The sequence below is a fragment of the Pan troglodytes genome, chromosome 8 (genome assembly GCF_028858775.2).
Source record: "Pan troglodytes isolate AG18354 chromosome 8, NHGRI_mPanTro3-v2.0_pri, whole genome shotgun sequence".
NCBI classification, from domain to species: domain Eukaryota; kingdom Metazoa; phylum Chordata; class Mammalia; order Primates; family Hominidae; genus Pan; species Pan troglodytes.
In genome coordinates, this window is record NC_072406.2 from 44,901,353 (window position 1) to 44,915,855 (window position 14,503).

The 14,503-nt window shown below is 42.5% G+C and overlaps 2 protein-coding genes across 17 annotated transcripts in view; one reads left to right on the forward strand and one right to left on the reverse strand.

The window, feature by feature from the left end:
- ARHGAP12 (Rho GTPase activating protein 12) overlaps positions 1 to 11,401 on the reverse strand; it is a 128,265-nt gene extending 116,864 nt beyond the window's left edge. For 11 of the 16 annotated variants that reach the window (XM_054660958.2, XM_063781576.1, XM_016962937.3 and 8 more), the window contains exon 1: positions 11,275 to 11,401. The gene's annotated coding sequence lies outside the window, so the exon portion shown is untranslated. Of the gene's footprint in view, positions 1 to 11,269 lie in introns of all 16 variants that reach the window. The other 5 variants (XM_063781575.1, XM_063781574.1, XM_063781573.1 and 2 more) reach the window with 1 other exon arrangement.
- On the forward strand, positions 10,583 to 14,080 carry LOC129136270 (atherin-like). The gene is made up of 3 exons (XM_063780499.1): positions 10,583 to 10,675; positions 11,044 to 11,414; positions 13,056 to 14,080. The coding sequence occupies exons 1-3, from the start codon at positions 10,583 to 10,585 to the stop codon at positions 13,093 to 13,095; spliced, it is 504 nt and encodes a 167-aa protein (XP_063636569.1). The 3' UTR covers positions 13,096 to 14,080.
- The last annotated feature ends 423 nt before the right edge of the window (positions 14,081 to 14,503 follow it).

A 14,503-nucleotide genomic window follows, 5' to 3' on the forward strand; every position in this document is an offset into this window, starting at 1 on the left:
AGCAAGACTTAGTCTCAAAAAAATAAAAAAGAAAAGAAATCATTACCCTAGTCTTTATAAAAGTTCAATGAAACTTTCGATCTCCTAACAACTTATTCTAGAAGAAAAACATTCACTTCACAACACTACTGGCTACCCAGGTATCTTCTCCTCCCCAACCCATTCAGGTATTCTGAAACTATACACACTACTCTCTTAAAGAAAATCTTCTAAATATCACTTACATTCAATTACTTGCATGTGTTTACCAATCCCCCATGTTTTAAAAAGATATAATCCACAAAACAAAGGCAAATACATCTGTTAGTGCAGCAATTATTTAAGTCTGGCCACTGCAAAGTTCTAGTGTCAGACATCAGTAACTCACCCAAAAAAAGGAGAAAACACTCTATAATGTTTAAATTATGCCAGTTTACTTCAAATAAACATTGGGATATCAAGAGTCATGGTGGGCAAAGAACCTGACAGACATTTTTCAAAAGAAGATACAGACGGTTCCCAACTTGCAATGGTTCCAGTTACAATTTCCTGACTTTATGGTGGGTTTATTGGAATATCAAATACCTTTTTTTTTCTTTTGAGAGATGGGGGTCTCATTCTGTCACTTAGGCTGGAGTGCAGTGGTACCATCATAGCTCACTGCAGCCTTAAACTCCTGGGTTCAAGAAATCTTCCTGTCTCAGCCTCCTGAGTAGCTAGGACTACAGGTACGTACCACCACACCTAGCTAATTTTTAATCTTTTTAGAGATGAGGGTCTTGCTATGTTGCTCAGGCTAATTTAAATGCATTTTTGACTCACAACATTTTTGACTTATGATCAGTTTATGAGAACATAATACCATCATAAATTAAGGAGCATCTGTATATAAGCGGCCAGTAAGAACCTGCAAAGATGCTGAATATTACTGATCATTAGGGAAATCACACACACACACACACACACACACACACACACACACACACCAATGAGATACCACTTCACACCCAACAGGATGGCTATCATTTTTTTTAAATTAAAAAATAGACCAGGTACAGTGGCTCATATCTGTAATCCCAGTAATTTGGGAGGCTGAGGCAGGAGGATCACTTGAGCCCTGGAGTTCAAGACCAGCCTGAGTAACATAACGAGGCCCCGTCTCTACAAACAAAAATTTTAAAAATAGCCAAGGATTGGTGGCACATGCCTGTAGCCCTAGCTACGCAGTAGGCTGAAGTGAAAGAATCGCTCAAGCCTGGAAGTTGAGGCTGCAGTGGGCTGTGACTGTGCCACTGCATTCCAACCTCAGCAACAGAGTGAGACCCTGTCTCAAATAAATAAATATAACTAAATAAATAACAAATGTTTGTGAGGATGTGGAGAAACTAAAAGTCTTGTGCACTGCTGGTGGAAATGTAAAGTGGTACAGCCACTAGGGAAAATGGTATGGTAGTTCCTCAAGGAAACTGAAAATACAATTACCACATTATCCAGCAATTCCACTTCTAGGTATACACCCACAAGAATTGAAAGCAGAAAGTCAAACAGATATTTGTATATCCATGTTCACAGCAGCATTAATCACAATAGCCAAAAAGTGGAAGCAAACTAAATATCCATCAATGGATGAATAAACAAAATGTGATACATACATAAAATATTATTCAGCCTTAAAAAGGAGGAAATTCTGACAGTACAACGTGAATGAACTCTGAAGACTATTTATGCTTAGGGAAATCGCCAGTCACAAAAGGGCAAACATTATATGATTTCATGTATATAAGCTACCTAGAGTAGTCAAATTCATAAAGACAGAAAGCAGAATGGTGGTTACCAAGGGATGGAGAAAGACAGCAACAGGAAGTTACTGCTTAATGGGTATGGAGTTTCAGTTTAGAAAGATGAAAAAGTTCTGGAGATGAAGGGTGGTGATGGCTGGACAACAAAGTTAATTTATTTGATGCCACAGAACTGTGCACTCAAAAATGGTTAAAACAGTAAATTGCATGTCATATATATTTCACTAAAGACACTGTAGTATACAATTTAAATCACCTTATACCCATCTACTCAAAAGCCACAAGTAACTAAAATCCTCATGAAGCTCTTACAAATCCTCTTTAAAAGTAAATACAGGGCCAGGCGCGGTGGCTCACACCTGTAATCCCAGCACTTTGGGAGGCTGAGGTGGGCGGATCACGAGGTCAGGAGATCAAGACCATCCTGGCTCCCACGGTGAAACCGTCTCTACTAAAAATGCAAAAAAATTAGCTGGGCATGGTGGTGGGTACCTGTAGGCCCAGCTACTCAGGAGGCTGAGGCAGGAGAATGGTGTGAACCAGGGAGGTGGAGCTTCCAGTGAGCCGAGATCGCACCACTGCACCTCCAGCCTGGGCAACACAGCAAGACTCCATTTCAAAAAAAAAACAAAACCAAAAAAAACAAAAAACAAGTAAATATTGGCCGGGCGCGGTGGCTCACGCCAGTCATCCCAGCACTTTGGGAGGCTGAGGTGGGTGGATCACGAGGTAGGAGTTCAAGAACAGCCTGACCAACATGGTGAAACCCCATCTCTACTAAAAATACAAAAATTAGCTGGCCATGGTGGCATGCGCCTGTAATCCCAGCTACTCAAGGCAGGAGAATCGCTTGAACCTGGGAGGCAGAGGTTGCAGTGAGCCGAGATCGCGCAACTGCACTCCAGCCTGGGTGACAGAGCAAGACTCTGTCTCAAAAAAAAAAAAAAAAGTAAACATTAAAAAGCAAACAAACATTCAAACTCTTAGAAAACTGAAAATTAGCCGGGTGCAGTGGCTCACACCTGTAATCCCAGCACTCTGGGAGGCAGAGGTGGGCGGATCACGAGGTCGGCAGTTCCAGACCAGCCTGACCAACATGGTGAAACCTCACTCTACTAAAAATACAGAAATTAGCCAGGCGTGGTGGTGGGTGCCTGTAATCCCAGCTACTAGGGAGGCTGAGGCAGGAGAATCGCTTGAACCCAGGAGGCAGAGGTTGCAGTGAGCCAAGACTGCACCACTGCACTCCAGCCTAGGCGACAGAGTGAGACTCCGTCTCAAAAAAAAAAAAAGAAAAAAAGAAAAGAAAACTGAAAAGTAGCACTTACGCAGCATACAAATGATGAACTATTACCAATCCCTCAGTACATTTTGTCATCTACTGGAAAAAAAAAAAAATCCAGGATTTGTAAGTTTTATTCAAATTGATTTTAACATGAATAAAAATCAATAATGTAAACTAAAGCCCAAATTAGGTATCACTACACATCAACTACAATAAAGTTTTTTTTGTTTTTTTTTTTTTAAAAAGACAACAACAGTGCTGGCAAGTATTCCAGAAACTAGAGCATTTACATAGTGTTAGTGAGAGTGCTAAATAGCACAGCCAGTTTAGTAGTTTCTTACAAACCTAAGTTCCTGTATACCACATTCTCGGCCATGGAACAAGCCTCAATAAACTGAAAAGAACTGAAATTATGCAAAGTATGTTCTCCAATCACAATAAAATTAAATTAGAAACTCTCAAAAAGTATCTTAAAAACCCCAAAATTGTTTTTGGAATCTAAGCAACACACTTCTAAATGAGTCAGGAGTCAAAGACAACATCAGGCTGGACAAGGTGGCTCACGCGTGTAATCCCAGCTCTTTGGGAGTCGGAGGTGGGAGGATCACTTGAGGCCAAGAGTTCAAGACCAGCCTGGTGAGTTCTGAACTCCTGGTGAGACCCCATCTCTACAAAAACTAAAAAAACTAGCCGGGCATGGTGATATGCACCTGTAGTCCCAGCTACTAAGGGAGGCTGAGGTAAGAGGATTACAGGAGCCCAGGAAGTCAAGGCTGCAGTTTGTGACACTGCACTTCAGCCTTGGTGAGAGTGAAACAATGTCTCAAAAAAGAAAAAAGAAACCAAACAGGAAATGTGTACTGAATGAAAATGGAAACATGTAATTTCAAAATTTGTGGGATACAGCTGAAGTAGTGCTCAGACAAAAGTTACAGCACTAAATGCCAGAAAAAACACAAAGTCTCACATCAATGACATAAGCTTCCACTCTAAGAAGGTAAAGAAGAGCAAATTAAATCCAAAGTTTGTAGAGGTCGGGCGCGGTAGCTCATGCCTGTAATCCCAGCACTTTGGGAGGCAGAGTCGGGCGGATAATGAGGTCAGGAGTTCGATACCAGCCTGACCAACATGGTGAAACCCCGTCTCTACCAAAAATACAAAAATGAGCTGGGCATGGTGGTGCATGCCTGTAATCCCAGCTACTGGGGAGGCTGAGGCAGGAGAAAGGCTTGAACCCTGGGGACAGAGGTTGCAGTGAGCCGAGATTGTGCCACTGCATTCCAGCCTGGGTGACAGAGCAAGGCTCCATCTCAAAAAAAAAAAAAAAAAGTTTATAGAAGAAAAGATATGAAAAAGATGAGAGCAGAAAGCAATAAAAAGAAAACAGAAAAATGTTAGAGAAAAATCAATGAAACCAGAGCCTGGTTCTTTAAGAGCAGTAAAACTGTCCAGGTGCAATGGCTCACACCTATAATCCCAGCACTTTGGGAAGCCAAGGCAGGCAGATCATCTGAGCTTAGAAGTTCAATGCCACCCTGGGCAACGTGGTGAAACCCCATATCTACCAAAAATACAAAAAATTAGCCAGGTGTGGTTGGCATGTGCCTGTGGTCCCAGCTACTCATGAGGCTGAGGCTTGTGTCCAGGAGGCAAAGGCTGCAGTGAGCTGAGATCATGCCATTGCACTCCAGCCTGGGAGACAGAGCAAGACCCTGCCTCAAAAAAAAAAAAAAAAAAAAAAAAAGCACAGATCAGTAAAACTGACAATCCTCTAGCCAAACTAATGGGAACAAAAGAGAAAAGAAACAAATTATCAAAAAGGTAACCAGAGACATAACTACAGATCCTGAAGACATCAAAAGGAAAACAGAAAATATTATGAACAACTTTATGCCAACAAACTCAACAATCCACATGAAGTAGACAAATTTTTTTTTTTTAAGAGACAGGGTCTTGCTCTGTTGCCCAGGCTGGAGTGCAGAAGCATAATCATAGCTCACTGCAGCCTCTAATTCCCGGGCTCAAGCAATCCTCCTAGCCTCAGCCTCCTGAATAGCTGGGACTACAGGTGCATGCTACCATGCCCTTCTAACAAATTTCTTGAAAGATACAAATAACCAAAGCTTGCTAAAGAATAAACAGATAACCTGAATACTCCTATATCTATTAAATAAACAGAATTTGTCTTTAAAAGCTTCCCACAAAGAAAACTGGCCCAGGCGGCTTCACTGGTGAATTTTACCAAAAACGTAAAGAAGTTACTACCAATTCTACATAAATCTCTCAAAAAAAAATTGAAGCAGAGAGAAAACATCCCAACTCCATTCCACCAAAACCAAAGACATTATAAAAAAGAAAAAATCATAGGTTAGGCAAGGTAGCTCACACCTGTAATTCCAGTGTTTTAGGAAGTCGAGACAAGAGGATCACTTGAGGTCAGGAGTTCAAAACCAACCTGGACAACATAGCATGAACCCGTCTCTACAAAAAAAGTTTACAAAATTAGCTGGGCATGGTGCCACACACCTGTAGTCACGGCTACTTGGGAGGCTAAAGTGGGAAGCCTGTTTGAGCCTGGGAGTTCGCGACTGCAGTGAACTGTGAACATGCCACTGTACTGCAGCCTGGGGTGACAGAGCAAGACCCTAACAGGAAAAAAAAAAAAAAAAAAAAAACAGGCAAAATATTTAAACAGACTTGTCCAAAGATCTATAGACGGTAAATAGGCTCATGAAAATATGCCCAACATCTTTAGCCATCAGGAAAATGCAAATTAAAACCAAAAAGAAAGAAATGTCACCACACATCTCACAGAATGGCTAAGTCAGGTCATACCAGTGTTTTTGAGAATGCAGAGCCAGTGGAACTCACACACAAAGCTGGTGAGGATGTAAAACTGAACCAGCATTTGAAATAAGTTTGGCAGATGCTTAAAATGTTAAATATGCATCTACCACATGATTCAGGGATTTTCCTCTTAGGTATTTACCAACAAAAATTAAAGCATATGTAGACACAAAGACAGTAGTTTCATCTGTAACAAAGAGAAACTCGCAAGTCAATCAACAATTGAATAAACTAATTGTGGTATATCTACACAATGGAATATCACTCAGCAATAAAAAGGAACGAACTGTTGATACACACAGCAAACTGGGTGAATCTCAAAATAATTTTCTTGAGTGAAGAAAAATCCAGACCAGAATCCATAGTACACGAGTCCATCTGCATAAAATTCTAGAAAATTGATTCCCTAGAATCAAACTAATTGATAGTGACAGAAAGCAGAGCAATAGTTGCCAAGGGACATGGGGAATGAATCACATAGGAGCTCAAGGAAATTTTTGATGGGTGAAAGAAATGTTCATTATCTTGAAAATGGTAGTGGCTTCACAGGTATATACATATGTCAAAACTCTTCAAATTGTACACTTAAAAAATATGTGCAGCTTGTTATACAGCAATTATACCTCAAAACTGTATTTTAAAAAAAAAACTGTTAAAACCCTAATGATGCAAATTAAAACAACCAGATATCACTACTCACCTACTGGATAGCTTTCAAAAACACAGAATGTTTTGTATGGTAAAGATACCAGCAACTGGAATTCTCTTCATTGCTGGTGGAAATGCAAAATGGTACAACCACTTCGGAAAATAATTTGGTAATTTCTAATAAAGTTAAACATACGCTTACTACATGATCCAGCAATCCCTCTTCTAGGTATTTACCCAAGAGAAATGAAAACATAAGTCCACACAAAGGCCTTACATGAACATTCATAATGGCCAGAAATTGAAAACTCAAAGGCCTATGAACTTGTGAATACAAATTGTGGTACAATCCATCTCTAAAATAGGAAACAGTACAAACCTCAAAAGATCCTTGTAAGAACGGAAAGAGAAAATGCGAAAAAAAAGCACTTAGATATAAAGCATGATAGATGGTATCACATTAATCACTGCTTACTCAAGGAAGCAAAAGCTGTAATAGAGAAATACAAATCATATAGTATGTAGCCTTCTGTGTCTGACATGTTTCACTTAGATTAATGCTTTTGAGATTCACTCATGTTGTCTCCATAGATCATTCTTTTTTATTGTTGAATGTTAGTGTATTTTATGTATGTACATTACACTTTAATAAAACTGAAATTTAAAAATATATATTATGTAGCAAAATATAGGAAATTTTCAGCCAACTTTAAAAGATGTCACTTTAACCTCATAACATATTCTGAATTCTGCTGTGGTGAAGGAAAAGAGCACAGAACTTGGAGTCAGAGGTCTAAATTTTAAATCTAGGCTTTGCAATTTATCAGCTCTCAGGACCCTAGGCACCTTAACTTGCCTGTAAAACAAAGCAAACAATACAAACCTCAAAAGATGTTTGTGAGAAGAAAGAAAAAAAACTTTGTAACTTTCAGACGTCACAGAGTATCTACATTAATCAGTGCTTACTCAAGGAAGCAAAAGTTGTGAGAGTAGAAAAATAGTCACAAATGCACTGATAATTTATAAAACATCCTGTCTCTGTCTCTCGCTGTGTGACTCTGGACAAGTCATTTAACCTCTCTGGGCTTCAGTTTTTTCCATCTGCAAAGTGCAGCTTATTAATAGTACATACTGCATACTGGGAGAATTAAGTAAATGTGTGTAAGGCACTTGAAATAGTGCATGGCGCATGGCAAGTGCTTTAAAAGTTTTAGGTCTTACTACAAAAAAACTATTATCATCATCCTACCAGACCCAATACTGGCCACCATCCTGCCCAACCAAGCTGTAGCAGTACAAGTGATTAATGATCTAGATCACTGGATTCTCAAACTTTTAGTGAGCAATGGAATAATCTGAAGAACTTTTCTAAAAATAAACTTCTTATTTTAAAAGAGTTTTAGATTTACATAATTACTGCAAAGATAGTCCACAGAGTTCCCATGTACTCTGGACCCAGTTATCCCTATTAACAACTTATGTTAGTATGGTACATTTGTCATATTCAATCAACCAACACTGACACATAACAATTTCCACACTTCATTCAGATTTCCTTAGTATTCTCCTAATGTCCTTTTTCTGTTCCAGGGTCCCATCCAGAATACCACATATACATTTTATAGCCATATCCCAGAGCGTTTTCAAACCACAGATTACAGGCTCTAGCCCTAGATATTCTAACAACAACCGGTATGAGGTGGGGCCCTAAAATCTACATTCTCAAGGATTGCTGATGGGGCCAATCTGAAAATACACTAAGAGTAACATTGGTCTACACTTTTAGACTCCAAAACTGTTGTTCGATACAGTAGTCACTAGTCAAATGTGCCTAATGCAAATTGAGAAATGCTCTAAGTGTAAAACACACTTGATATTTCAAAAAACCTGGTCCAATGTAAAGAACATAAAATATCTCATTAATAATTTTCATATTACATGTTAAAATGATATTGTGAATATACTAAGTAAAATATATTCATTTATTTCACTTTTTTCCACGTGCTTACTTTTTATAATGTGAATACTAGAAACTTTAAGCACAAGTAATTTATATAGGCATTACATTTCTATTGGACAGCAGTGGTCTGTGGTCTGGCAGAACAGCATCCATATGACCAAGTGGATATTAGAAGTGCAGGTGATTCCTATGCACGTTAAAATTTGAGAAGCACTAGATTATCAACAGGGGAAGGAGGCTTAGAGACTACACCATTTGGCAGTTCAGTTCAATTAAAAAGCTAATCAATTACAAAACGAAACTGCAGAATATTCATTAAGTCCATGAAGTCAAGGAAAGTAATAGGGAAATGGCTGAATCACAGCAAAGCCATATACCAATGAGCCGGGGCCAGCTAACTGAAGAAAAAAAAAAAAACCACAAGGATAGTGGCCCAATAGGTTCCTCAAAAGAGGTAATCTGAAAAGCCCGATTTGAAGTACAGTGATGCTATGTCGTACTACGACACCTTTCACATCTGATTCATACTACAAAATAGTGCATATTTGCAATTCTAGCCAAAATTGTTAAATACAGGACAAAAGTTTAATTTCACTTTTCTCTCCCATGATTTATTGTAAAACTGTGATGCCCATTTTCTCAGGTAAGTAAAATATTAGTACTACTGTTTAATGGTTAAACAGATCACCACTATTTAGTTTTTACTCCATTTAAAAATTTTAATCACCCGTATTATTTTCAGTAATGTCACTTACGTAGAGTACTTAAAAATTTGTAAAGCTCACTTTCTATCAGCCTACTAAAAAACCACTGAGCAGATTCTAATTAAAGAAAAGTCAAATGATTAACTACAAGTAACATGCTGTTTTTCTACAGCACTTAATCTATTTTCATTTGCACCTCGAAACAACTGGTATTAGCAAATATAAAACCGAAAGAGATGCAATGTATTGATAATTATATATGAACAACTAATATATATATAACTAACTATACAGACGGCATTATCTTAACAATCAATGAGTCATCAGTCTTCTCCAGCTTGATGAAGTACGAACAGAAATCTATCAACAAATACTGGCGCATAAATATACATACACACATTATATTACACTTCTGGGGTTTCTTTTTCCCCCACAGAGAAACACTTTTAGAACAGTGGAGCCGCATGCAACCAGGGGTCGCACATATGTGCCCAGACGGTCTGGCTCGTCAGGTGGCATGGGTGGGGGTCACGCTTTCACTGCCTGCTTTGGGCTCTCAAAACCTAGCTCTGAAACGTTTCCAAGGCAATTTTAAAACAAAGAAAAAAAAATACTGTGCCAGGAGCCAAAATGCCTATTCAGACCAGAGGAGGTAGAGGAAGATGACCGATTCTGTAAAACACCCTCCTATAGATAAAGAAAAGGCGATATGGGCAAATACACACACATCTAGGCCATCGTTCCCGACTTTTAAGTATGAAAGAGGCGTGGCTAGGGGCTAGATACTTATTTTTAACACTTCCATTGAAACACCAGGAGTCTCCCAAGGTCTAACCTCTAGAAGTCGGGTGGCAGAACCTGAATCAGAACCCGAGTGAGCCTTCCTTCCTCCACGACCTCCCTTTAGGAACGCATGCCTAAATAGTCGACAAAATCTACTTCTCAATGTCATGATTAACCCAAAAGCCAGCCACAACCAATCGTGTTATTAGAGTGCTAAAAGCCTCTATCCACAACAAACACTCCACTTGGGATGACATTAAAACTTTCGATAAAGGTGTACTTTCAACGTCGTGCTTTAGCCTTTGAAAATACATTTACAAAACTGCAGCTGCAGTCAAAAGGAAAACATCACACGCCTCGAAAGCTGAAGGGCGTGCCTTTTTCTCTAACGAAGACCGTGTGGCCATTTCTTCTCAAAGGGTCTGCAGTCACTTAAGGTAGCAACGCGTAAAGGACAGCCGTTCTGAGAAGACAACCAGCTCCCCGGAGATGGGAGGCGGGCTGCACGCTGGTAAAGAGGATTTTTCAATTCAAGGACTTTGAGGAGATTCCGCCCAGAGAAGCTGGAGGGGAGCGAATGCACGTCCATCCAGCAGAGCAGGGCACCGGGAAAGACCGCAAAGAAGAAAGTGTCCGGTTTAAGGTCAACAGTCCTCGAGGGACGCCCCAGGTGGACTCCCCGGGTGGGCTCCCCGGGTGGGTGGAGGCCTGCGAGCCCCACTGCGATTAGGGAGTGGGCCCAGGGCGCGGGAGGGGCCGGGCCGGCCTTTTGCGCACACACACACACACACACCCGCCTTTTGCAGACACACGCGCGCGCACACACCCGCCTTTTGCACATAGACACGCACACACCCGCCTTGTGCACACACGCGCGCACTCTCCCGCACTCACACACACACCCGCGCACCCTCACACTCTCCTCCCTGGGGGCGGGGCGGGCGGGCGCTGCCCTCGCACAGGAAGTCAGGAAACCCAGGGGGCAGAGAAGCCACAACTTCGGGCCATTTAAACCCTCTCGCCCACGTCAGCCAATAGGCTGCGCCGGCCCCCTCCCCCTCGGCGCCTACCCCCGCGCCCAGAGCCCCTCGCTGCGCGCCCGACCTCCCTTCGCGCGCACCTCCGCGGCGCCGCCGCCGCCGCGCCTCCCGCACACGCCTCCCCCCGACTCCACCGCCCTCGGCGGGCACAGCCCGGCCCCGGCGCGCCTTTGTGCAGCGCCTCGCCAACCTGCCCTCCGTCCGCCAGGACCCGCGCCCTGCACCTCACCGGGAGCCCGGCGGCCTCGCAGCAGGCGGCTCCCTTCTTAGTCCGCCCCGCGGCTGCGGGTCGACGACGCGAGCCCGAAGAGCGTTCACACGGCTACGGCCGCGGCCGGCCAGTCCCCGTAGGCTGGCCTCTGAGGGAGGGTAAGTTACAGGGCACGTCGGAGCGCGCCGGCGCGGGGGCGGGGCTCACGTGACGCGCGGGGGCGGGGCGGGCGGCTCACGTGATGGCCTGGGCGAGCTGGGCGGGCGCGGGTCTCCGGGAAGGTCTGGGGTGGCTTGGGGGTGCGGCGCCCGGCGGGGATCCGAATAGGGGGCAGCCAGCGTACGGTGTGGGAACTCGGGCCGGCGCGGGAGCCAGCGGTCAAGGGGGCTCAGCACTTTGTAAACAAGGAGTGGGAAGCGTTAAAAAAACGCTCGTAGGGAAAACCAGGGAAGGGCGGACATAGCGCCAGGATGGCAGGAATGGAGCCCGGGCAAAGACGGCCCTGCCGTGGGCCCTAGCGCTCCCTTCGTCGGCCCCTGGAGCTGCGGCCGGGCGTGGGTCAGTCGTTCACGGGCCCGGAAATTCCACTGGGACACCCGAAAAAGTGCTGCACGCCGCCTGAGGGAGACGGAAAGGGACCCGGGGCACTGAGTCCATTGCTGGGGTCGTCAGGGTACGTGGCAGGACCCGCTGTGCACACTCGGGACTGAGGAGACCCCTGGGACGCGGAGAGCCGCTCCAGGGCAGAACCAGTCCGTCAGCATTTAGCCTTCCACGGGCCTGAGGGTGCGAGCCCTGCGGGGGCCACAGGGTCATTGTCCAAAGTCATCCCCGTTTGCACTGTGGCAGCACCCAACCCGGAAGTAACAGCTTTGGCAGGTCTTTGATGGTGATCCAGTGGCAGGAGGAGCTCAGCTGGAATGGGAATCAGGAAAGAGACCTGGCTTCTGCCATTTATTGGCACTTCACCCTTCTGAACCTCAGCTTTCAAATGAGAGCTGGCTTCTAGGTCTAGAATACAATGAGTGTGAGAAAAATAACTGAGAGGCGTTGGGACTTCAGTAACTACTCATTCCTTAACCAGTTGATGATTGTGCCTGTTGTGCCAGGATGAAATATTTGTTAATAATAGAGACCAGAAAGGAGAGGGGGGAAAAAAACAGCATATGTATGATTCAAGCAATGAAGAGCTACTCTCCGGAGTTGGCTTTTTCCTGTGCTTCACTTCGTACTTGAAGATGCCACAATGCCTGGCTTCCTTATCAACCAGCTGAACTCCGAATTGTGCCTTACAGGATGCGAAGAATCCGGTAGGGCAGTGGCAAGACTTTAACAGCTGTGGTTTACAACCTTCTTATTAAATTAAGTCTAATGCGAGCTAAAGTGTTAAGATAGTCTCCATTTAGAAAGGAAAGAGGCTTACAATGAGAATTTTTGAAAAATAAGCCTGAGACTGTGCTGTCTCTATCGTTGCATTTGCTTTTCACAGTCCTTGGCACCCACTGCCTTTTTGTCTCCCTCGGTTTCTAACCCGTTATGTTTTCTTGCATTTGTTCAGTATAAGGAGTATTTCCTGTATGCTTCGGCAACTATTTTCCATAGACTCTGCTTGTGTTCTCCTTATAAAACCAAAACAAGAGCAGTGCAAAAAAGAAAACGACCCTGACAGGAATGCGCTGATAACCTTACTTTCCCTACTCTCCAAACCTGAATTGGGCACCCTTGGTTTTAGCAAGATAGAACTCAACAGTTTGCATACACTTGCGGATCTGCCTGTAACCCCACTTCCTATTTCACAGCCTAATCTCGGATGATACCACAATGCCCACAGTATGCTGATCACCACCAACAGCAGATGGAGTCGGATAAAAAGAGCTTTCTCGCTAGTGTGTTGTTTTAAAAGAACCTGATGGAGAGCTATGATCATATGTAACACTGCCTCTAGTTAGTTTTTAAATAACACTTGTAGCATATGTCTGGCGCCTGTGCTCAGGATTTCAACAGATCATTTTCAGGATTTTGACATTTAACTGGCTTCTTATGAAGTAGCAGAGAGTTCCAAAATGTAGAACTGAAATATAAGCTCCACACACAGGCAGAGATTTGAGTCTGATTTGTTTGTGTGTATATCCCAAGTGCCTAAAAGCACTTGGCATACGGTAGATGCACAATAGATTCCTGTTAAATGTATTTTTAGGTGAAAATGTAGTCTGTACTTTGCATAAACTTGTCCTACTTTCTTCCTAGTTCTTTAATAAGTAACCTACTTTTCATTATATATTTTTAAATGAAAAAACAAAATTATATCTGGCATCACTACTTTGGCTGGGCTATAAAGAAACAGGAATTTGGCAGTATGTATTAAAATTACAAATGCATATATACTCGGAGCCTTGAATTTCATTTCCAGGGATTTATGCCACAGATGTTTCCACACATAAGAAATAACAAGGTGTTTCTTATTGTTGAGAATAGCAAAAGATTGGAAACAAGCTAAGTATCTATCAACAGGATACTAGTTAAATTATGATAGAGCCATATGTTTGAACATTGTGCAGCTGTTAATCAAAAAAAACAGAAAGTTCTTTGTTTTAACATTAAGATCTCCAAGATTTTTTTGTTAAGTGAAAAACACAGAAATATGGTACAGAATATTGTATTAAATTGTATATGCATTAAACTAGGACAAAGTAACATGAGGTATGAGAACACAGTAGATGGAAAGCATAAGAAATAGAACTTCATTGTATTCATATTTAAACTTTTTGATATTCAAAATTTCAGAATGTTTTATCTATTCAAATAGTGAAAATGTTTAAAATTTTTCTGGCATCTTTTTGTTGTTGTTGTTGTTATTAAAACATTCGGGCTTCATCTGTTTTATAAAAGTTTACCTGAGTAAAATAAACATATCAAGGAGGCTGGGTGCAGTGGCTCATGCCTATAATCCCAGCACTTTGGGAGGCTGAGGCGGGCAGATTGCTTGAGCTCAGGAATTCAAGACCAACCTGGGCAACATAGCAAGACCCCATCTCTAATGAAAATACAAAAAAAAAAATAGCCGGGCATGGTGGTGTGTGCCTGTGGTCTCAGCTACTCCAGAGGCTGAAGTAGGAGGATCACTTCAACCCAGGAGGTGGAGGTTGCAGTTAGCCAAGATTGTGACACTGCACTCCAGCCTGAGTAACAGAGTGAGACCATGTCTCAAATAAATAAATAAATAAATAAATAAATAAAATCAGGTAAG

Coding starts and splice junctions, on each gene's coding strand:
- LOC129136270 (XM_063780499.1), top strand. CDS start 10,583: ATGCACGTCCATCCAGCAGAGCAGGGCACCGGGAAAGACCGCAAAGAA. Junction 10,676..11,043: donor GTCCTCGAGGGACGCCCCAG/GTGGACTCCCCG, acceptor GTCAGCCAATAG/GCTGCGCCGGCCCCCTCCCC. Junction 11,415..13,055: donor AGGCTGGCCTCTGAGGGAGG/GTAAGTTACAGG, acceptor CCTATTTCACAG/CCTAATCTCGGATGATACCA.